This window comes from Xenopus laevis, chromosome 1L (genome assembly GCF_017654675.1).
Source record: "Xenopus laevis strain J_2021 chromosome 1L, Xenopus_laevis_v10.1, whole genome shotgun sequence".
In the NCBI taxonomy this organism is placed as follows: Eukaryota; Metazoa; Chordata; class Amphibia; order Anura; family Pipidae; genus Xenopus; species Xenopus laevis.
Window position 1 is genome coordinate 193,664,352 of NC_054371.1, and position 22,247 is coordinate 193,686,598.

Consider the following 22,247-nt stretch of genomic DNA (forward strand, 5'->3'; position numbering starts at 1 on the left):
AAGAGGGATTTTCAAAAAAAGGGTGGGTGAGGGTGACACATTTCCGTGTGGTTGCAGCTTGAGCAGCTTTGAAATTGCCCTATTTATCAAAGTCAAAATAGAATCCAGTCATCCAGGGGAGGCTAATTTATGAATCAGCTGGGTAACCTTCCAGTCTGGGCCACACCTATATACAGGAGCAGTAACATGTAAGGGCTCTATCTATCTATCTATCTATCTATCTATCTATCTATCTATCTATCTATCTATCTATCTATCTATCTACTCTCAACTAGCGCACACATTTTGGATAGGCATTTATAAGCCCACAATATAGTTCAGACTGAACTTGTGCTGTTTTACAGATCAACCATAAAAACTTATTGTCCTCCTGGTTGTGCTGTTATCGTCCTTCTAATAGATTGCAAGCTCTCTTCAGTAGCGCCACTCCACAGATCTCGCGACCCTTGTTTTTAGTTGCTGATGCACAAAGCTGGAGGTGCTGTATTCTATGAAAGTCGAAGAGTTAACGCTCCTCCAGGGCGGGTGCTATAGATGATACATTTCCTACAGGGTGCGTTAATTGCGCGCACGGTCACTAAAGTCAACCCCACTAACCCAGCTGATGAAATATAGAAACTACTAAACCAATAGTTTCCTAAATGCTCTGCTGTTTTAGAATCCAGAGCAAATGGAAAATGAAAAGGCACCATTTGGAAGAAATATGACCTGCCATAGTCTCTCTCTCTACCGCAATGTACCATAAAGGTATTTAAAAGAAATAAAAAAATACCTAGGTGTCAATGTCCATACTCAAATGCAACCAAATAGCAACAGAGGAAAACATACAAGTTTTAAAGGAAGCATTAAAAAATAAGTTTTCTTAATTTAGTTTGCTCTGCTTGAGTTTCAGGTATTGGTAAAAAATAAGTTTATTGTGTTGAGGTTGCGGCCCCTTAGTCAGGATTAGTCAGGATTCCTATAGGCAAGTCGATTAACCTCTTTTCCTATTTTTGCTGTAAAAATCCCGTTAATGGGTCTTTTGTCGTTATTTGGTTTAATATGTACATATCTATCTATACAAAAATGTTGAGTTCAATTGGAACCCCCAAATTATTATTATTATTATTATTATTATTATTATTATTATTATTATTATTATTATTATTATTATTATCATTATCATTATTATAAATAATAATAATAATACTATACTGGAATAATATATAGTATTAATAATACAACAATCTGTAAATGATTAGAGATTTTATTAATAGGCGAGCTCCCTGGTAGGACGGTGGGTGCCCATGAAACATGAATGCGCAGGGAGCAGTAAGAGGGAGAAGCACAGGAATACCGAGCAGTCTTTACCTTGAGAGAAGCCCATTATAGAAGCGATGTTTAAATGAAAATTGCGTGTGTGGCGGATGGATGGAAAGAGGGAATGCTCATAATGAGACCTATAGGATCCGCACTCAGGCTGGGAGAAAGACATTTTTATATTAATAGATTGGGAATAGGGCTTTACATGGAGAGCTGCAAGGAAATAATGTCCTCTGCTCTAACAGCAGAAAATAGGGTCAGATCAGAAGGCCCATTGATAGCCACTCAGAGCTATAATAAGCCAATCTTTCTTATTCAATCCAATTGCACATTCTATTACTATCTCTTACAATACACCCCCACAAGCAGCCAAAAGCCAGAATATCATTTCCCCTTCACATTTTCTCCCCCCACCATTCCCAAGCAACACTGACTAAACAAGAAATGGAAAATGCACCGAGACACATCAGCCCCATTTATAAAATGGATTAAATTGATGAAATGGGGAAAAATTCGAGGCAGCGGCAATTTGTATATTATGACCCCCCTACAAGTAGAGGCTGCTACTGTACCCCAATTGCACAGCACCATGAGTCCTCCATCTGAGAATCCAGGGGGGGGGGGGGTCGAAGGGGCAAAGTGTTGGTTGTAGTAGAAACTAAAAAAACAATTATTTTGCTAAAGTCTTTTATTTTGTTTAAATTCTCACTTCAATTTTAATTCTTGAAGAACTTACGCCTCGACAACATATATCGCACTCATTATAAGAAGCAAAGGGTTATATCAAAAATTATTAGTATAGAATTACAGGAGACCTGGTTTGGAACCAGAAAAATACAAAACAGATATAGATACATAAACACAGGACGAGTTTTTTTTTTTCTGGTTTATAATTATTAGGAAACTGCACGATTTCCCCTATTTTCGTAACTCTGCTTTTGTGTTGTTCTTTATGCGCATACATTGCTTTCAACTTGACATAAAAAAAAGAAAATAAAGACTAATATATATTACAAAATGGCCAGGAATTGTTCCTGGTTAAGTAGTCAGTGCTTGTGTCTGCACGGGGTTTATTGCCCGGTCCTTGCCATTCTGTACAGACCAATCCATATCGGTCCATAGTACATCCAAGTGGCTCAGTTTCCTCGCTTTATATTAGATTTCTCATGGTCCATTTCCAGCAGAGTCCTCCATAGCGATTTATTTTTTTAAAAAAAAGGTATTAATTAAGTAAGCCTACCATCAGAGCTGTGTGGCCAAGAGAGGTCCAAGTGAGAGTCCCAGGGCGGGTCCCTAGGAGCACTGGATGGGCATGTAGGGCCAATTGAAACTACTTCCAGATAATAACATGTCTCTTATGAGAGTCTCTATTGGGGTTTTACCTACCAAACGCACGAAGAACAGTTGCTCGATGACAGACGAAGATACTGTGCGCAAGGATGGGAGCCTTAGAAGTAGTTTGCCGAATCTGCTGGGTTGGTTGGGGTATTGGCTCCTAACGTACTCCTCCAGGGCGCACTGCGACTTTTCCTGCAGGCTCTCAATGTGCGCAGCGTCTGACAGGCCGCAGGCATCTACACAGGGGCCAAGGGAAGGAAAGACAAACAGAACACATTATTAATATGGCATAAGGGCCTGACAATCACAAGCAAAACATTCGCACTCTCACACTGGAGTAATAAGTCCCAAGGACATTTAGACAATAGTAGTTCAGCGTCACTGGGTTGAGGGCATTGCACCATAGAGGCATGGGCAGATGGACCATATTGTCTCACACTGCCACCCCACAACAATATTCTACTGTATTTCCCCCATACCCCAACATGCACAAAGCATGGAATAATGACAAGCACTAACCTCAAATAATACCAAATCTAATTCTTATGGCACAGGCATTATCTACCCCACATGTTACCTGCCTGACCCACACCCAAGAACTGTATGACCACTAACCTGGCACCCAGGGCTCATCTGTTAATACAAGTAACAAGATTTCCTCAAATACAGCTCCTGACACCCTCAACAACAGATGAATGACCATTATCTTTCTTCAAAATTCAGTTTATTCAGTTTATGTTACAGGGTGCTTGGTTCTGTTATGAGCATAGAATGGTATTCTCTAAAGAACTGGCATCACGATCGCACGGCCTTACATTTAAATGCACAACTAAAAGGCACCCCAGATAGTGTGACCCACGTTCAAAGCTCTCTAAGGGGAAGGGGCGCAGTAAAGAAATTAAAGTCACCGCAGACTCACTTTTCTGCACCTCTCTAGAAAAAGTGGCACCCTGAAAGCGCCCAACCCAGTGTGATCTGATGCAGTTCACTTTTGGTATGTCTCCCTTTGCTAAAATCAAAGGTACAGTACAGCACTCAATTTCCTATAGCAATTCCTTACAGGGTATCAGGGGTATCCATACACCCTCAGACTGAGCCCTAACTGGTCTTTATGACCCGCCTCGATCTTTAATAAGTCCCATAACTGCTACAAGACGAACAGCTCACTAAAGCGCGTTATAGGGCCCGAGTGGAACTAACACATACCAGTCCCAATACACTAGTGAGTGTGATATAAGGCCAGGGATCCCCAACCTTTGGAACCTGTGAGCATCATTCAGAAGTAAAAGGAGTTGGGGAGCAACACATGCATAAAAAATGTTCTTGGGGTGCCAAATAAGGGCTGTAATTGGGCATTTGGAAGCCCCTATGTGGATTGTCAATATACATTGAGGCTCTGTTTGGCAGTGCACCTGGTTTTTATGAAACCAAAACTTGCCTCCAAGCCTGGAATTGAAAAATAATCATCTGCTTTGAGGCCACTGGGAGCAACATCCAAGGGGTTGGAGAGCAACATGTTGCTCACGAGCTACTGGTTGGGGACCATTGTATAAGGCCATTGCTTACACAATCTACTGACCTCACACTGAGGCATCATTAAGATACACACACATGCCTCCAGGTGGGTCCCAAGTAAGCCCTGGGAATCAATACCCTAAAGAGGCCACAAAAAAGTCCATGCACCATTAGGAGCAGAGTAGAAGATACAATGTGCCCTCCATGTGGCACAAGATGCTTCCACTCCCAGCCTATAAAACTCACAGTGACGTTAAAGCCAACCCACGACAATGGAACAATACAATTATGCAGGAGTCCCACTGAGTAATAAACAGGAGGGGGATCTCCAGCCAAGCACCCTATCTCTCCAAGCACCCTATCTCCCCAAGCACCAGGCCGCCTGCACACACACCCTTGTGCCTCTCCACCATCCCCTGTTCCCAGTTGAGCTATTAATAGACACACACAGAAGCCACATTGTCGCTGCGCTTTGTTTAAATCAAATAGCTGTATGTGTTTCTTCACTGCAGGGCCTCTCTCACTTTCATGCCTGTCACTATTTACAGTACGGCTCATGCGCACAGGGGAGGGGGGCTGTATTCTCACAGATCGATTCTGATGTATCAGTGTGCTATTATTATTATATAATATTCTAGGCTGGAAATACATCATACCCGAGAGCTGCATTTGGAGGCACCCACTACCTGTCACTCTATGGCCCATTTATCTCTATACCACCAGTATGGGCCCTGCTGTGGCACCCAGACTTCTCTTTCGTTTAACCTCTCAGCCGCCAGAATGGCCTCAAAGCATTGCAAGCCGGTGTTCTCTGGCAGAGCACAGGTTAATGTCTACAGCACATTAATAATAATAATAATAATAATAATAGTAATAATAATAATACACATGGGGCCGAGGCAAATGCTATATTCTGTTAAACAGTTTGTACTATTGCAAGCAAGAGGGGGGATGTAAAGCTGATTGTAATGGTCTCTGGGTAACGATGAGGACAACACACTGTGAATTCTGACATATAGATGTGTCTCTGTTCTGGCAGAGGCAGGAATCATCATATATCTAAGTGTGATGTTGGAGGAAATCCCCATAATGATTTGAATCTTACAGCATTAAAAACATCTTTTTTTTTTTTTATCAGATCCTAAATGTACATGTTGTACCATATGCACCGCTTACAATGGAGATTGTTTGCTCTCATGATATTATATAGGAAATATATAGTGATTAGTCATATTCACGTCCCCCCCCCATATGCCCCACTAACTTGCTAAAACCACATATACACCCCTGTCCGCTTAGTGGCCGAACATAACACACTGCTTAACATATATACTGCTGCACTCAAAGTTAGTTGTGGGATGATGGGATTTGTAGTTTAACAACAACTAGACTCTGCGCTGTTCCATCTGGGCGCACTTATGTATTATGTTTCATCTCCAGCAGCCCCAAAGACTAGATACATTAAACTGAGTAGCTTTGGTCGGCGAGTGTATTACAATGTAGCTAATTATACATCCTTGTCACAAGGTGTACATTGCTCCAAGTTTACACAAATGGACAAATATTTGGTCCAATTATTAAAAAAAATGAAAGAAACTCAATGAATTCTCCATCACATGTGAGAAATAGGGGGCAGGGTAGAGTTCTCACCAATGCTCTACAAGTGGGATTCAAATGGGTTAACCTGTTAGATGAACTAGGACTTGTGGTATGGTATCAAAAATGGGACATTTTTACAGCTGGTGCATTTATTTCATGTGTTCTCTGTTCCAGTTCTTTCCCTTTAACTGCGCCTATCTAAGGCGGATAGGGTTAAAAGCATATTTGTGGTAGAGAAATTAATAATCTTGCAGTGGGAAACAGGGTTCGTGACCTCACGTTTGGATGTGATCCAGAATTATTTTTTTTTTTAAATATTTTCCGGAGTATAAATGTAAAAACCACAAAGTGGGCGCCCAGTGCCAGGATTAAATGCCTTTCACTACTAAACTCGTTTGTTCATTATGTCTAAATTATGATCTAAAATTGCGTTTTCATCACTTCAACTATGTTTAACGTTCAGCTTTTCAGCGAATTCCCAGCTGATTAGTAATCACAGCAAGTTTGTTCAGAAGTTTATTGTGTATGTAGTGTGTATGTGGTGTTTATGTGGTGTGTATGTGGTGTTTATGTGGTGTGTGTGTGGTGTTTATGTGGTGTGTGTGTGTGTGAGTGTGTGTGACTGTGTGTGTGAGTATGTGAGTGTTTGAGAGTGTGTGTGTGAGAGTGTGTGTGTGTGAGTGTGTGTGTGTGAATGTGTGTGACTGTGTGTGTGAGTATGTGAGTGTTTGAGAGTGTGTGTGTGAGAGTGTGTGTGAGAGTGTGTGTGTGTGAGTGTGTGTGTGTGTGTGAGTGTGTGAGAGTGTGTGTGTGAGTGTGAGAGTGTGTGTGAGAGTGTGTGTGAGAGTGTGTGTGTGTGAGTGTGTGTGTGAGTGTGTGAGAGTGTGTGTGTGTGTGTGAGAGTGTGTGTGAGAGTGTGTGTGAGTGAGTGAGTGTGTGTGAGAGTGTGTGTGAGTGAGTGTGTGTGAGAGTGTGTGTGAGTGAGTGTGTGTGTGTTAGTGCTCGCACGGGGAGGGGTTGGGGAGAAAATGGACGCTGACAGTTGCATTTCCATGTTTAATAATTTAAGGGCTTTAAGCATTCACTACTTCCTCACCGCAATATTAATACTGTGGCTAAACGTGAATTTAGAGACTTGATTCTATAGACAAGGGGATTTTACTTTTCATCTGCTTATAGGGGGAGCATTAAAGGTATTTGTGCTGAGGTTTTTTTTTTTGAAGCTCGTAAAATGTGTTCAGACAAAAAGATCCCCAACTAACTGTTACAACATTTCGCTTCAATTTACATTAAATCACAGATTCAAAATAAATCCCAGTTCTACAGCGGTTTAAGTTTTTTTTTTCAGTTTTGTCTCAAAGGGTCCCACAACTGTTGTCACGAGAATTTCTGATTTATTTTAATGTGCCCTGATTTTATTCAAATATATATATATATTTATACACACATACATAATATATGTATACATACAACATATATATTTATGTATATTTATATATGTATATGTATTGTCCTGAGCAGCACTGAGGGGGCAGAAGAGCTACAATAGTGGGTTTGATCACAGTGTATGTATCAGCTCCCTCTGCCTACAGAAATGATCTGATGTTCAGATCAATATTAATACTGCGATTGCCGCACCACAATCCTGCGCACTTAAGTGCCATTTAATAGAAGGAATATGAACAGTAAGAATGCTGTGGGTGCAGCGAGCAGGGTGCTGGGCCAGGGATCGCTTCGCAGCTTTGTCTGACTATCGCTCGCTTTTATTTGTCTGCGTTTTTTTTAATTTTTTTTTTATCTCTGGATCTTACAGAAATCATTTAATCAATATTTATGAAAAAATACCTCGCAGGAAATCGTGAAAGGGGGGTAGTGATGATCTGAAGTGCGTGTCTAATGTGGATGCCGAGTAGCTGCCTTTGTTTACATGTGTGGCAGCCATACAAGCTGCTCTGTGAGCACCCACCTCTCATTAAGCACCTCTTGCATTTGTAACAGGCGCACTTAAAGGGACAGCCCTGCAGAATTAGCAGACTCGAGCCCCATCCTCACAGCTAATATGAAAAAAATAAATACAATAAAAAAAAAAAAAGACCATTTCTGCAAGGGATCGTTGTCTGCTCCCAATTTGCTTTTTTTTTTCAGGCAATCTGTTAAATATTTAATACGTGTTTGGTTTCCATAGCAAACTGATGTATAACTGGAACCGTAGCTCAGCTCTTTTACTGCTTTTGTACTTATCGGGGTTTTTGTTCCCGTGTGCCATATTCTGGAAAGGGGTTTTGATTTTTTTTTCTTTTAATTAGAAATGACGGAGATTAAATGTTAAGTGTTTTGTTCGTTTTACAGAATAAGGATTTAACTTGCCCCAGGCATTAAAATTGTACAAATGCCCTTTATATACAGATCAGTGGCATTCTTGCCCTTAGCTTGAAATGGTTCATATAGCCTGTATATACTGCCCCATGTCTCCCCTAGAGATATAGAATTGCCCACATTCTCCCGCGGCGACAATTGGTACCACTACCTTGTAAATACTGTCCCACGCATTAAATGGTACAGTCGCACTGCATATAGTATCCAACGTCTCCCCTAGTAATAAATGGAACAGGCATCCTCCATTCCCTCCAGTAATAAATAAAACACTCACCCTGTTTATACTACCCCCAGGTCACTAATAAATGGTATATACCCCAACGTTTTCCCTAGTAATAAATGGTACAGACACTCTGTATATACCCTACATTTTCCCTAGTAATACATGGTACATTCACTCTGTATATACCCCACACATTTGCCTTAGTAATAAATGGTACAGTCACTGTATATACCCCACACATTTCCCCTAGTAATAAATGGTACAGGTACTCTGTATATACCCCCACACATTTCCCCTAGTAATAAATGGTACAGGTACTCTGTATATACCCCACACATTTCCCTTAGTAATAAATGGTACAGTCACTCTGTATATACCCCACATATTTCCCCTAGTAATAAATGGTACAGTCACTCTGTATATACCCCCACACATTTCCCCTAGTAATAAATGGTACAGTCACTCTGTATATACCCCCACACATTTCCCCTAGTAATAAATGGTACAGACACTCTGTATATACCCCACACATTTCCCTATTAATAGATGGTACAGGTACTCTGTATATACCCCACACATTCCCTTAGTAATAAATGGTACAGACACTCTGTATATACCCCACACATTTCCCTATTAATAGATGGTACAGGTACTCTGTATATACCCCACACATTCCCTTAGTAATAAATGGTACAGACACTCTGTATATACCCCACACATTCCCTTAGTAATAAATGGCACTCTGTAAATACGCCCAACGTTTCCCTTAGTAATAAATGGCGCAGGGACTTGGTTTATACTGTCCTATTATCCCCTAGTAAAAATGGTGCTAATCACTCTCTATATACACCCCCAGTTTTCCTTAGTAATAAATGGCGCAGGCACCTTGTTTATACTGTCCCACGTTGTACATAGTAATACATAATGCTGTGTATTTACTGTATATACTGTCCCACCTTCTTTTTAGTAATATATCTTACCAGCTCCCGGTAAACATTGTCCCCCCCTAATAGTACAGACACTCTTTCAATACATCCACACATTTCCAATAGTAATAAATGGAGTAGGCATACTGAATATACTTCTCTGTGATTGCTCCTACCAATTAATGATGCAGCTATTTTGTGCATGTTCTCCTGTGACTGCCACAGTCTTTTATTTCATATTTTAGGTATATACTGTCCCTTACCGACACCTAATAGCAGAACTATTTTCTATTTACTGCCCAATGCCTGCCTTTTTTTGCACATACACCCATACATACCTGTACCTGACATTAAAAAAACACCAGCACCGTGCACCATACATGTGCCTAGGGCTGAATATACACAGTTTCAGACTTTACTATTGTCGCTAACATCATCCATACAGAGTTCAGCGTAGGCCCCTAGCATGAAAATGAAACTAACAGCATGTGTATTGCCCACACATATGCTGCAAGCACTGAATTACAGCAGTAGCCTATAATCACAGCCTCCTTCTATAGTACAGCTAATCCACTGGTATATTCTCTAGTGGACACATATAATAAATAATATCTGCAAACCCCAGATCCTTCAGTAATACAGAGACTTGCACAGTGTTATTCTCTAATAGCAAGATGCCTGGCACTAGCACTATATATGCACAGGGCCCCTATTTAACACTCACACAAATATTGGTGCAGGGAGACTCAAGACTGATAGCAGGACCCCTATGTTTGGTAGCACCATCCAGCCCAAATAATGGCTGAGCACCCCCAGTAGTCTCAGGGCATGAGTATTGCAATATGCAGTGACCCACTCACCTGAAGTGAAGAGGACGATGGCTTTGATGCAGCTGTACTCGGCCGAGTCTACATGTAAGGCCTTCAGCTTCTCCACCTGCTCCTGGAAGATCCTGATGTGGTCCATAAAGGCCACCACTCTGTCGGCGGACATGGGGGAAGCATGGAGTCCAGCAGCGGCCAGCAGAGGGGCCACATGGAGCGGCATGGAGCACTGAGCCGCGTTCAGGACAAACAGCTCACTCCAGGTCAGTCGCAGCAGAGCCACCTGGTCGGTAATCTGCAGGTCGGGGAAGAAAGGGATGTTCCTGGCCCACTCCACGGCGCTGAACAGTAACCGGGCCGCCAGCTCGCAGATGTTCTCAATGCCCATGATGTTGTTGGGCTGCATGCATTGGCTTCCATAGCGGGACGTGGGGTAGGGCTCGGCCCGCAGCAGCAGAGAGATGTATCCAGACAGGTAGCAGTGGCCGTTCAAGGGGTCGCCGTTGGTGAGAGCGTATTGGCCTGGGTTCGGCTGGGTCGGAGGCATCCTACCTCGCTGTACCGCTGACAAAAACAAAGAGATAGAAGAGGAAATGTGCAACCAGGGCTGGGAAATATCGCCAACACTCACAATATGATAAATATACAGATATAAAGAGACACATATTTGCTATTTATTATATAAAGATACACACAGCAGCCACAGCGCACACCTATGAACACTCAATTTCCCCATGTTGTAAAACAAACAATAAAATCACATCCCTTGTCTCTAGCAGAAAAGATCAGGGCAGAATAGAGATGTTTTGTGCCTGATCAGCCTCGTCCATATACTACATACAGTATATGTATAAATGCATGTGTGTGTGTATAAATATATATTTATATATATGTGACTGTGTAAATATATACTACACACATATTTATATATATATATAGTCATCATCACTAGTCATTCATTTCAAACAAACACACGTAATATCCGATTAGAGGCAGTGAAACAATGAGGATAGAACATAAAATTGGAGGAGTAAGTGGGCAATTAACGTGGCTGCTGGAAGAGTGAGTGGCCAATGCAAAAGACTGGATGATGAACTGCAAGGATGAGGCTTATTTGTGCTCCCTGCGAGCAAAGCTCACCCAGTACTAATGGCAACTGGACAGCAAAACTAACCGAAAGAAACTGCAATCAATTTAGAATACACACAAAATAGAGTAACTCACCCCATGCAATGCAATCATGTGGAAATCGTGTGTATAGTGGTAGTGGGCCAATTTAAATGACTAGCATTGTAGGCTTTGCACACGAGTGTGATAGGCTCTCACTATTCAGCACATGTATTCCCAGGCTGCTGCATTTTTAATAAAACCTTTGATTTTTTTTTTTAATGGCGATGCTTTGCATTTAAATAAAAGTGGAGTTAACCTGCCCATTAAAAGATAAAACAACAGATCAATTACACGTTTATAGATGAACTGCTTTGCTTTCTGCTCCCCTCGATGAAATGAGCCAGGAAATATTTCTGTGAAATAAGGTTTTTTTTTGTTTCAGATTCAGCGTGGTGTTCAGGTGCAGTGATGCATAGGTGCAGCTTATTGTGTAGTGGGCTGATTGTTTCACTGTATCTATTTGTACACAGTCACACACACACACACACACATGAATTGTCTGTATTACACACAAAACGTTCGTTTTCCTTTACTATACATAAATACAAGAACACACACGAAACAAAGGTTTACACTCACTATCACACAACCAAACACCAATACACAAGTACAAATGAGTTTGTTTATATCACTTTATATATATATGTGAGTATGTGTCAATGATCTAACAGTTTGTCTACTCCTACACACCTAAACCTAACATTAACACACACACACACTGACTAGCTCACACAAATATACACACAGACACACACACACACAATAACACTGACAAGCAGAAATATGCAAATTCTAGATAGTGGCACACACACACACACATACATACACACACACATACACACACACATACTCAATTTAAGCTCCTGTAAGAAGAGAAACGACAGGGAAGAAAGTTTTAGTTCCTTCAGTAAAGTGCATATGAGCAAATAGCAGATAGGAGTAAAAGCTTCTGGAGCAGGATGGTAACTTAACTGTGATGTGATATGAAAGATCCCTAGATGGAAGAGAGGGGAGACATGGAGTAAAATGAAATTGAAGTGCATATTGAGAATCAATGAATCCCAAAGTCCAGTGTCAGCTGCTGAGTGTTTACACACATGTGTTTGGCAAGGCCACAGGTTGTTGAGAGTAGAGGAGTACACACAGCATGGATGCAAAGTAAATGGCATTGTTTTTGTGTGGATTGGTGTGGAGAGGTATGTGTGTGTAATGATGACAGAGAGAGAGAGAGAGGGAAGGGATGGAGCACATGAATAGAGGCTCAGCCAACATCCCACAGCAGCTTCCACAGACAAAACCCACACAAAGCTCAACACGCGGGGAGCCCAGCGATTATTAATATTAATAGCGCCACAATACATCAGCAAGTCAGAAATATTGGGCCAGTCAGGCGCAGTCCCTCATACACAGTAATACACACACACAGTAATACACACACACAGTAATACACACACACAGTAATACACACACACTGTAATACACACACACAGTAATACACACACACAGTAATACACACACACACTGTAATACACACACAGTAATACACACACACACACACTGTAATACACACACAGTAATACACACACACTGTAATACACACACACAGTAATACACACACACGGTAATACACACACACAGTAATACACACACACACTGTAATACACACACAGTAATACACACACACTGTAATACACACACACTGTAATACACACACACTGTAATACACACACTGTAATACACACACAGTAATACACACACACTGTAATACACACACACTGTAATACACACACACACACACACACAGTAACACACACACACGCGCGTGGCCAGAACAAATATTCACCTTCCCTCCTCATTCCCACTTTGAGGCACTTCTTGAGGCGGCAGTACTGGCACTGGTTGCGGTGATGTTGATCTATGGGGCAGTTGCGGTTGGCGCGACAAGTGTACGTTAAGTTCCGGCGGACGCTCCTCTTGAAGAAACTTTTGCAGCCCTCGCAGGTGAACTGCCCGTAGTGTTTCCCGCTGGACTTGTCCCCGCACACCACGCACTCAATGTGCTGCTGCTGACTCTGCCCCGAGCCCTGCTGCCCCTTGTCTCCGGCCGCACCCGGGGTGGATGGAGGTCCCGGTTGGCTGGGGGTCTGCGGCGTGTGGGGGGCGGCGGAGGGCGCTTGTTGTTGCTCCCTGACCCCCGGGTTGGGGCCTCCCGGATTCCCCCCGGCCACGTCCTCCTGCGGATCTCTCCAGCTGCTGACTACCATTGCCATATCTCGGGCCCAGAAAGTGCTGGAGAGCGAGCTGATGGCCGCGGTCTGGGGGGATTTGATCCTGGAGGAGAAGAAGAAGCTGGCTGTGTCTGCCGTGGTGCTGGCCGCTAATGGGAGCCGTTTCCTTGGATTTGGGCTCAAGGGATTTCCCCCTGTCTCTTGCACAGCGAAAAGGGGAGCTAATGATGTATTGTGTCCCCGGCTGGGCTCTGCGAGTGCGGCTTGAACTGTGCCCCCTCCCCTGAGTGTGGATGGGCTGCTCCTGCTCTCCGGGCTGCGAGGCTGTAGCGGGAGGAGGGTTCAGGCTCGGGAGGCGGCGGGTTTCGCTGCCCCAATGTCGCCGGCAGAGCAGAGCGCGTCAGACATAGGCGGCCAGGAGCAGCAGCGAGCTCTGCAGGACGGATCCGTGTGTAGCCGACCCTGGGTGACGGGAGGGAGGGCGAAGAGGAATAAATCTTTGGAGGGGGTGGGGGGAACTGATCAGGGCTTGTAAGTGTCCGGGGGCCAAATCCAGGGCAAGATGCAGTCAGCCATTCATAGAGACAGTCCTGGGAATCAGCCTCATCCGCAGCCCGGAGAAGATCAGTCGCTTCCCTCCCTCCGCGATCTGTCGCTCTGCAAATGCTCCTTTATTATTGGCAGCGGCCGCAGCAGAGACGGAGAAATAAGCCGGGTCGGTCAGTCATTTGATCACAAGTCACAGATACAGACAGCGGGAGCCTCCGCAGCATCAGGACAACTGCACTTATCCCATGTGACCCGAATAACAAAGCTAATAATAAGCCGAGTGATTGTGCCGGCCGGCGGCCCTTCTTCTTCTCCTTCCGCTTCACTTGGAGAAAAAAAAAAAAAAGTGTCAGGAAAAGTGAGAGAGAGTCCGGTGTCCTCCCGCAGCAGCGAGTACTAATAGGAGTAACAGTACTGCGAGTAACAATAGGCTGCAGCTCCCAGTTCTTCTGCACAAATGGAGCGACGGAGGCAAAGGAGGAAAAGCCCAGGCGGCAGCGAATAGACTATGCGATAAAAGGAGAGAAGTCGGGACACACGTACTAATGAATGCGTTTACACGGGGAGAGCAGCGGAGCAATGTTTCCGAAAAGGGGATCTGCGCGACTGTCTGTATATAGTGAACTTTGACACTACTATTCAAACTGACACGTTTCTATGGAGATCGCTGCCTTATATGGAGCTCGTGTCAAGGAGCCAAGAGAGGGGCCGCTGGCGAGTGATAATCAAAGGCGACTGACTGGCCAGAGCCCCGAGTTGGGGGGGAACACAAATGGGAGGCTTAGCTTGGCCAATCCCCCTCTTCCTATTGGTGCCTCGGGCCCCCCTCTCCCATTTGCCTTGTTACCCACGGCTGGGGCTGGAAGGAGGGGGGACGGGGGGCTGTGACGAGCGCAGTGTTCATTCACATCAGGCCGCTACCATTTGCTCGCGGGGGGGGGGCTGTGCGCTCAACAAAACGCACCACTTGCTGGAGTGGCTGATGGGAAAACGGCAGAACTTACACGGCGAGAAGCGGATGAAGATGTAAAAACTGTGAATTATTTAGATTGATGTCAAAAGGAATCTCACTCTCACCTCTCGTCCTTAACCCCCCCCCCCGCTCCTTTTCCCGTGCACTTCCCCACTCACCGTCTATCTTTATAGGAACAATTATTTCTATCTGCGCCTAGAGCGCGATACTTAGCGGAGGAGTTGCGCCAAGTCGTTAGAGGAATTATTAATGAAACGCTGCTGGTCATGTCCCCTTTTTTGTTGTTGTTGTCTGGCAGCAGGATCAATGGCAGTAAGTAAGAGTCCCAGCAGCACAGGTTAGAGACGCACATGCCTTTCAGTTTCAGCGGCAGAATCGCTGGCTGCGAGTGCCATCTAGCGGACAGGCAGCGAGTGCAGTGAAGGCGTTACACCGCGGGGCTCCGGCACCTTGCTGCAGGGCTGAACCCGCATTTTCTGCTGGGAGGATAACATTGTACGAGGCGATGGGATTAAAGGCTGCGTCTTTACGCAGGCAGCGCGGAAAGGGTTAATCGGCGCAGGTAGAAAGTGCAAGCAGCCCTAGCGCAACGCCAGTCTCTATTCATTAGTTTCTCATCTGCCTCTTCCCCGACTCTCATTCATTAGCAACAAGGGGAACAAATTAAACCCCCCCACACACTCCCCAACTTTTCTGGCTGAGCTGACGGGGGGGAAGGGTCTGATTTCTCCATTAGTGACAGCTCCGGATCATTTCCAAGCGAATAGTTCCCGGTCATTTCTCTCTTTCTCTCCCCAGTCCGAAATAATGAAGAGATTTTCCACGGGTCCGTGGCCAAGCTACCCCATTGTAGGGCCATTGAGAGAAAGGATGTTATTGACTAGGAACAGTGGCCTCGCCAAATAAACTCGCCTCCTGTCTCCCGGCCACTGAAAAGGCTGAAACGAATACGATTAAATCAGAAGCACAAAAACGCTTGTGAGTGAGAATCAGTTAGAATTCGGGGCGAGGAGAGTGAGAGGAGAGGCAGCACAGCGGCTGCGGGGAAGGCAGAGTGGGGCTACAGGGGGACTGGCTGGAGGCTACACTGCGCCGGGCGCTACCCTGGGAACTGACACTTCTCTTGCGCTACAACTCTTTCCTGGCAGCGCTACAGCTCTGGCTTCATTTCCACTGCACTGACTGTGAGTAACTATTCCCTTTCTTTCCTCTACTGACTGTCTCATTTCTATTTCAGCCTGTATTTATAGTACACACTGCCATTATAGCTCACATTTAGCGCCCTGTTTACTAGATCAAAACTGGGCCGAAATCACATGCCTGTTATTTCGCCCCCTATTTATCACCAGCGATTGTTCTGTTGATATTTATTCCTGGAGATAAATATGGATGGAATGTGGCCCAGTTTTTCTCTAGATGAGCCCACACAGGTGCCATCCACTTTAATAGCAGATATGCCCTTGCTGTGCCCATGGATGGTACTCATCTGACTCTAGAGCACTTCTCCCGGGCCCAGCACAGAGAACTCCCACCCAGCAGTGATGACGGATCAGAGGGGCACTTGTTATTTCTAATAGCGACAAACAGGAATTAAACCTGAAAGAACGCGCGCTAATGAGCCTTCTCCACCTGCGCTTGTTGTTTGCCCATTAGAAGATCAATGTGAGTTACTTTATCTGGGGATAATGTCAATAGATACTCGGATCACAGGCAATATCCAGCAGGATTAAAGGGGAGATCGACCCAAGAGTTTATATATTGTTTTCTTTATGTGTAATAATAATTGATAAAACATATGCTTATTCTCTGGCAATATCACTAATATGCTGTTTACAGCTAAAAATCTCTAGTCGCAGTAACTGTGCGCCTCCAGCTGTTGTTGAACTACGACTCCCCAGAAGTGATCGCTTCACAACAACACTTGTTGCTGGTAAATGTCTGCCTATACTTTTTTTTTTAGTAAATCAGTCACCTCATTGGGCTTGCAGCTTATTTACATTGAAATAAATATTCATATCTAAAAGGATAAAGTGAACTTGATTTCATTTTATGGGCATCACTTTGCAAGGACAGGTATATAAATATATCAGAGATTAATCAGCACCTACAGGCAAGGTAACACACAGGGATAAATATAGATATTAATATACAGCAGAAAAGGGGTTGACAGCAAAATAAAAAAGAATTAGACTAAAAATCAATCCAGTAACAAGTAAATACAGTTATTTTCCGAGATATTCTGCCATTACTCATTATTCCACCTTTTTTCCTGCGTGATAATTATAGTTGTAATAAAATATAATGTTTCCACTGCGAAAATATGTTAATGTTCCCCCAAATACCAAGTGAATAATGGACGAAAGGGAGAATCTGAATAGACATTAACTCACAAACACACATCAAGTTCTTCAATGAGGCAGGAATTAAATATATATCAGTTCGTAGGAGATACTCACAAGGACACTTTTTAGTTTCATTTAAAAAGAGAAGGGAGTCCGAAGCAAAAGGGATTTAGCAGAGGGAGGGGGTTTTTGTAACGAACTTTAAATGGCAAATAAGTCACTGCCAACTGTCATTCTCCCAATTTGCTTTAAATAAAGCTCACAAATTCTCCTACAATTGGGGAGACATTAAACATGTTCAATATAATTATCCCAGAAATCATGTTCCCAATAATAATAATAATAAAGAAATAAAAAAAAAAAAAAAAACATCCTTATTTGTTTTTACGATTTGAACGCTGGTAATGGAAGTGATCCATCTTGTGCGGATACAGAATGTGCCTATGAAATAGTCCCAGTAAAACACTTTAATGTGCTGGAAAGTGGATTTATTAGCGCAATGTGCGCCCAAGGAGGCAGCGAGAGAGGGGGGATAAATAGGACGCAAAGGCCGTGATACTGTCACTAACTGCCACTTATTAATAATGTGGAACGAGCTCGTCCTCACGTAGAATGAAGCAGGGAGGCAATTGGGGAATTCCGTTCAACTCAATGATAAGATTAGGGGCATGCGGTGAAATTAAAAGCGATGTAATGAGCTAAATATTTCATAAAGCCGCGCACACACAGATTAGATGTATATTCCTGAGGCTGCTTGGCTTTCACACGGCAGATCTGGGGGTTTTATTTATAACAAAGCCTCTGTCATGTCACCCATGGGCTGCTGTTGATTGTTGGGAGTCATGAGGGTGCCCGCCATACTTACATGGAATCAGCAGCGCGACCCAGAAGCTGCCATGCTGCAAAGTTGCCTCTGTGCTTAACCTCAACTTTGCTAAACTAAACGTAACTAGTTTCACTGGGGCTGTGGGCATCTCGGTTTAGTCCCTTCTCACGTGTTAATTGGAGAACTGAGGTTAGAGAATAGAAAGCGATAGGAAAACGCTGCCTCATTGTAGTAGCTTGATCCCAAGTAGCTGGCCCAGGTCAGTGTGTAAAACCTTCCCAGTGTAGCCCGGGGGCCATTACTTAATCCCCTTCTCCTCAGTGCAAAGGGCTCAGTCTTGGGGAACTATAAGGTCGCCTAAAATCGCCCATTATCTCACTGATTCAATAACTGAGTGCGAGCCATCTAATCCCTCAGTGCAGGCAGAGTCTGTAACTTGCTGAAAACTCTTAGATAGATAAAATATCTATAATATATATATATTATTATTATTATACATGCATTTTTAGAGCTCCAACATATTGCCGCAGTGCTGTAAAATGAATGTGCTTGTACAAAGAAATCACAAGAATTAGATACATATAATATACAAAAGCCATGAATATCTTGTAAATTATATCCTTATAAACCGTGAGTCCTGATGTCATCAGTAATAAACGGTGAGTTCTGATGTCATATGAGGATATTAGAAGTTACCTCGGAGTTCCATGACCTGTATAAAAACACTCGGACTTCGGCTTGGTGTTTTTACATGGTTATGAAACTCCTCGGTAACTTATAATATCCTTATATTTTACAAGAGGGGGTACTTTATTCACTATATAACATACAGAGTTACAGACATAACAACCAGTACCAGTACCAAAGGTGAGGAAGGCCCTATGCAAAACACCTTATAATTTTAAGGGGAAGGGAATGAGACACAAGGTGCGGGAGTGGGCAAGATCAAAATAAGATTCTCTAAATAAGATTTATCTATCTATCTATCTATCTATCTATCTATCTATCTATCTATCTATCTATCTATCTATCTATCTATCTATCTATTGTATTAGAAACCCATCTAAACCTGACTTAATTTCATTTTTAGGGGGGGAATCACTTGGGGCCGGTGAGCTTTGGATAAAGAGACAGGTATCATCAGGCAAGTCAGTTGCAGCTATTGTGACACACGAGCAGCCTGTGGGGGTACAAGGGATATCAAAGTCCTGTCTGGGTGCCATGGGGATATCACAGCTGTGGGTGGGAGAGGAGCTGCTGTTCGCTCTGCTTTGCAGAATGCTGAAGACCAGACAGGTCCCCTGTGAGGGGCCACAGTCCCTACGCGTTCTGTACATTCCTGTAAGTGAATGAATGTTGCTTCGGTGACAAACTCAATTTTCCAGACACAAATCTTAAACTTTTCAGTCGCTTCTGATTTAATCACCGAGTCTGGGCGATTTACAGGCTGAAAGAGTTCAATTAACCATTTATGGTCACCTGGCTATGCCCTTTAAAGGCCGTCCATACTGTATATAGACATTTAATGTTCATTCTTACATAACTATGTAAAAGCCATTGATATATAACTATATAAATGCCATACAGACATAACTATATAAAAGTCATACATATATAACTATATAAATGCCATACTGACATGCCTAAATAAAGGCCATACATATAACCATATAAAGGCATTGCATACATAACTATAATATAAAAAGAATATTTAAGAGACATGCCCCAGGTACACAAAGCTCCCATGAGGAGTTAATTCAGTTACTTGACTCATTTATTCGGTTATAGAACACAATTATATCACCGCTCATTGCACTTGGAGTAAACGGCCCAAGTATGGGGCCCCTCGCTGGGCTTAACCCTGGGCTAAACCCTAGAAACCCTGCTACTTATACCACGGTTTGCTAACTTTAAATAAAACTTCCCATCTTACAAAGTCCCTCTATCTGTATCTGCCTTATCCTATTATTTTATCTTAGCAGGAAATACAGTTCTGGAGAGAATAATCAGTTGTTTATATAAATGGGAACAGATAAATTAGCCCCAGACCAGCTAGTCCGGTGTGGTGGTTTAGCACAACTAATTGGAAACAATGGAGATAAGATGACATTCCCAATTAGCTGTTGGGTTGGAGTTTAGCTAGAAAAACTGTCAGCTCTGGCAACTGGTAATTGCTTTATTGCTCACACAACTATCAGCTATTTAAAACATATGTGCTAATTATACTGGATGACCGTTAAAAGATTAGAAATCTATTAGCCCCTATAAAGTGTCCAAGGCTTGGAGGCAGGAGAGAGTCTATTACGTAGTACTAGTACAAAGGGGAGGCCTGATTGGCACTTTATAAAGATACAAGGATGGTGCAGTGTTTATTTCAGGACTGGCATTTTCAGATTCATTTTCATAACCATCATCATCATCATCATCATCATTTATTTATATAACATCAACAAGTTATGAATCACGTACACAGATAGACATACAAGTAGACAGACAGAAAGACACACACACACACTATATCAGATAGGTGTACAGAATGAAACAATATTGGCTAACAAGAGCATGCAATCTAAACCTTACATAGCCTTACAAAACACAGTTCCAGTAGGAAGCTTTATACTAATACATGTTTATAGTACAAAACGTTTAATTTTTTTTACATGATTTCACTGGATCTGACCTGAGGATTCCCCCAGTAAAATACATGTTTTAGCAGGCAAGCCTCTTACATCCAGTTTAGGATTTGCAGAATGACTACTTGATGGATGCTTCCAGCCCACTTCTCATCACCTTAATGGGCAAGAGACATCCCCCTGCCATGTTCTTGGCAAAGCAGCGGCAGATCATTCACACCCATATAATCTGCAGACAGACAGGTGCATAAGGCTAGGAAGCCTTAGACCTCAGGTGTTCAAGCCTGTGTGAATAGAAGCCTTATTGTCAGGCTGTTCCCTGTCACGGTAGAGGCTGTATTTTATTCCAGATGCACTCAGCCTTCCATAATCTCTTTCCTTCCCACTTGAGTTCAATTGCAAGAAGTATATTATACCTCTTAGCGCACATTCCCCCTTCATGCTGCACTAACAGTTTACCAGTTTATTGAGTGAAGCACTTTTAGACTCTCTTTAAAATGTTGTCCTCCTGCCTCATTCGGCTCTCTTCTTTTCCCAGGAATTACCCTCAGTCATTCAGTGCCTGCAGAGATCTTTTAAATTGAGTGACTGTATCTGGATGGCATGAGATATCTACTTTTAAGCTCAATTTAGTTGGTAATAGCAGCTATGTGAGGTCTGGTTAATTGGCACAAATTAAGCCATAATGATTTGACAGGGAATGTGCAATGATCCCTTAATGCCCTTTAACATTAACACAGACAAGGCATTGCTAATGCAAAGCAGAGGGTGAAATATAATTCGGAGATGGGATTCTGCTCCTCGCTAGATACGGACTATGCAGTCACTATGAAATCAATGTAGCCCAGCATTTGGTCTTTATTTAAATCACTGGTTAGACATTGCTTCTTTTTAATAGAATAGGGCTGCTGTAAAACTTCCCACAGCAAGCAGCACAGTTTCTCAAATATGTTATCCTCTGTCAATTGGCCATTGGAATCAATTAATGTTGAATAAACATGTTAATTAGCCATTTAAAGCAGCAGTGTTTTGGTCAAACCTCATTCTGTGGTCCAAAATGTGACCAGGCTGACCCGTAGCTCCAACGAGTATCTAGGAGAGCTCTCTAAATAGTATCCTAACTGACATTTAGGCTGGGCCTTTGTCACTGTTCCGGCCTGGGAATCCTTAGGGGATCAACCTCAAAGTCTGGGAATTGATCATTTTAAAAGGATCACCTGACACTTAGCACAGGGGCACTAGAAGTTTTAAGTGTGTCTACAACATAGAACATTCCTGGCCCTCCAGTTTCTGCTGCCCTGCGTCCCTTGGGCTATAAAGGGAATTGCAGTTCTCCAGAAACTGGAGAAGAAAAGGATCCAGATCCCTATGTTAGGGAAAGTAACACCTTCTTTTTTGTGTTATGAAAAAGCAAAGGAACTTA

At 43.0% G+C, this 22,247-nt stretch overlaps 1 protein-coding gene and 1 long non-coding RNA gene across 3 annotated transcripts in view; one reads left to right on the plus strand and one right to left on the minus strand.

Moving 5' to 3' along the window:
- Window positions 1-1,975: 1,975 nt before the first annotated feature.
- On the minus strand, window positions 1,976-14,788 carry nr2f1.L (nuclear receptor subfamily 2 group F member 1 L homeolog). 2 transcript variants are annotated; one of them, XM_018243087.2, is made up of 3 exons: window positions 13,117-14,788; window positions 10,140-10,664; window positions 1,976-2,876 (listed from the first exon to the last, which is right to left on the minus strand). In XM_018243087.2, exons 1-3 carry the CDS (start codon window positions 13,541-13,543, stop codon window positions 2,596-2,598), a joined length of 1,233 nt encoding a protein of 410 aa, XP_018098576.1. In that variant the 5' UTR covers window positions 13,544-14,788; the 3' UTR covers window positions 1,976-2,595.
- Window positions 14,789-14,950: 162 nt separating this feature from the next.
- Window positions 14,951-22,247, plus strand: part of LOC108717435 — a 28,903-nt gene continuing 21,606 nt past the window's right edge. The window contains exon 1 of the long non-coding RNA XR_001935847.2: window positions 14,951-16,207. This is a non-coding gene — a long non-coding RNA (uncharacterized LOC108717435). The remainder of the gene's footprint in view (window positions 16,208-22,247) is intronic.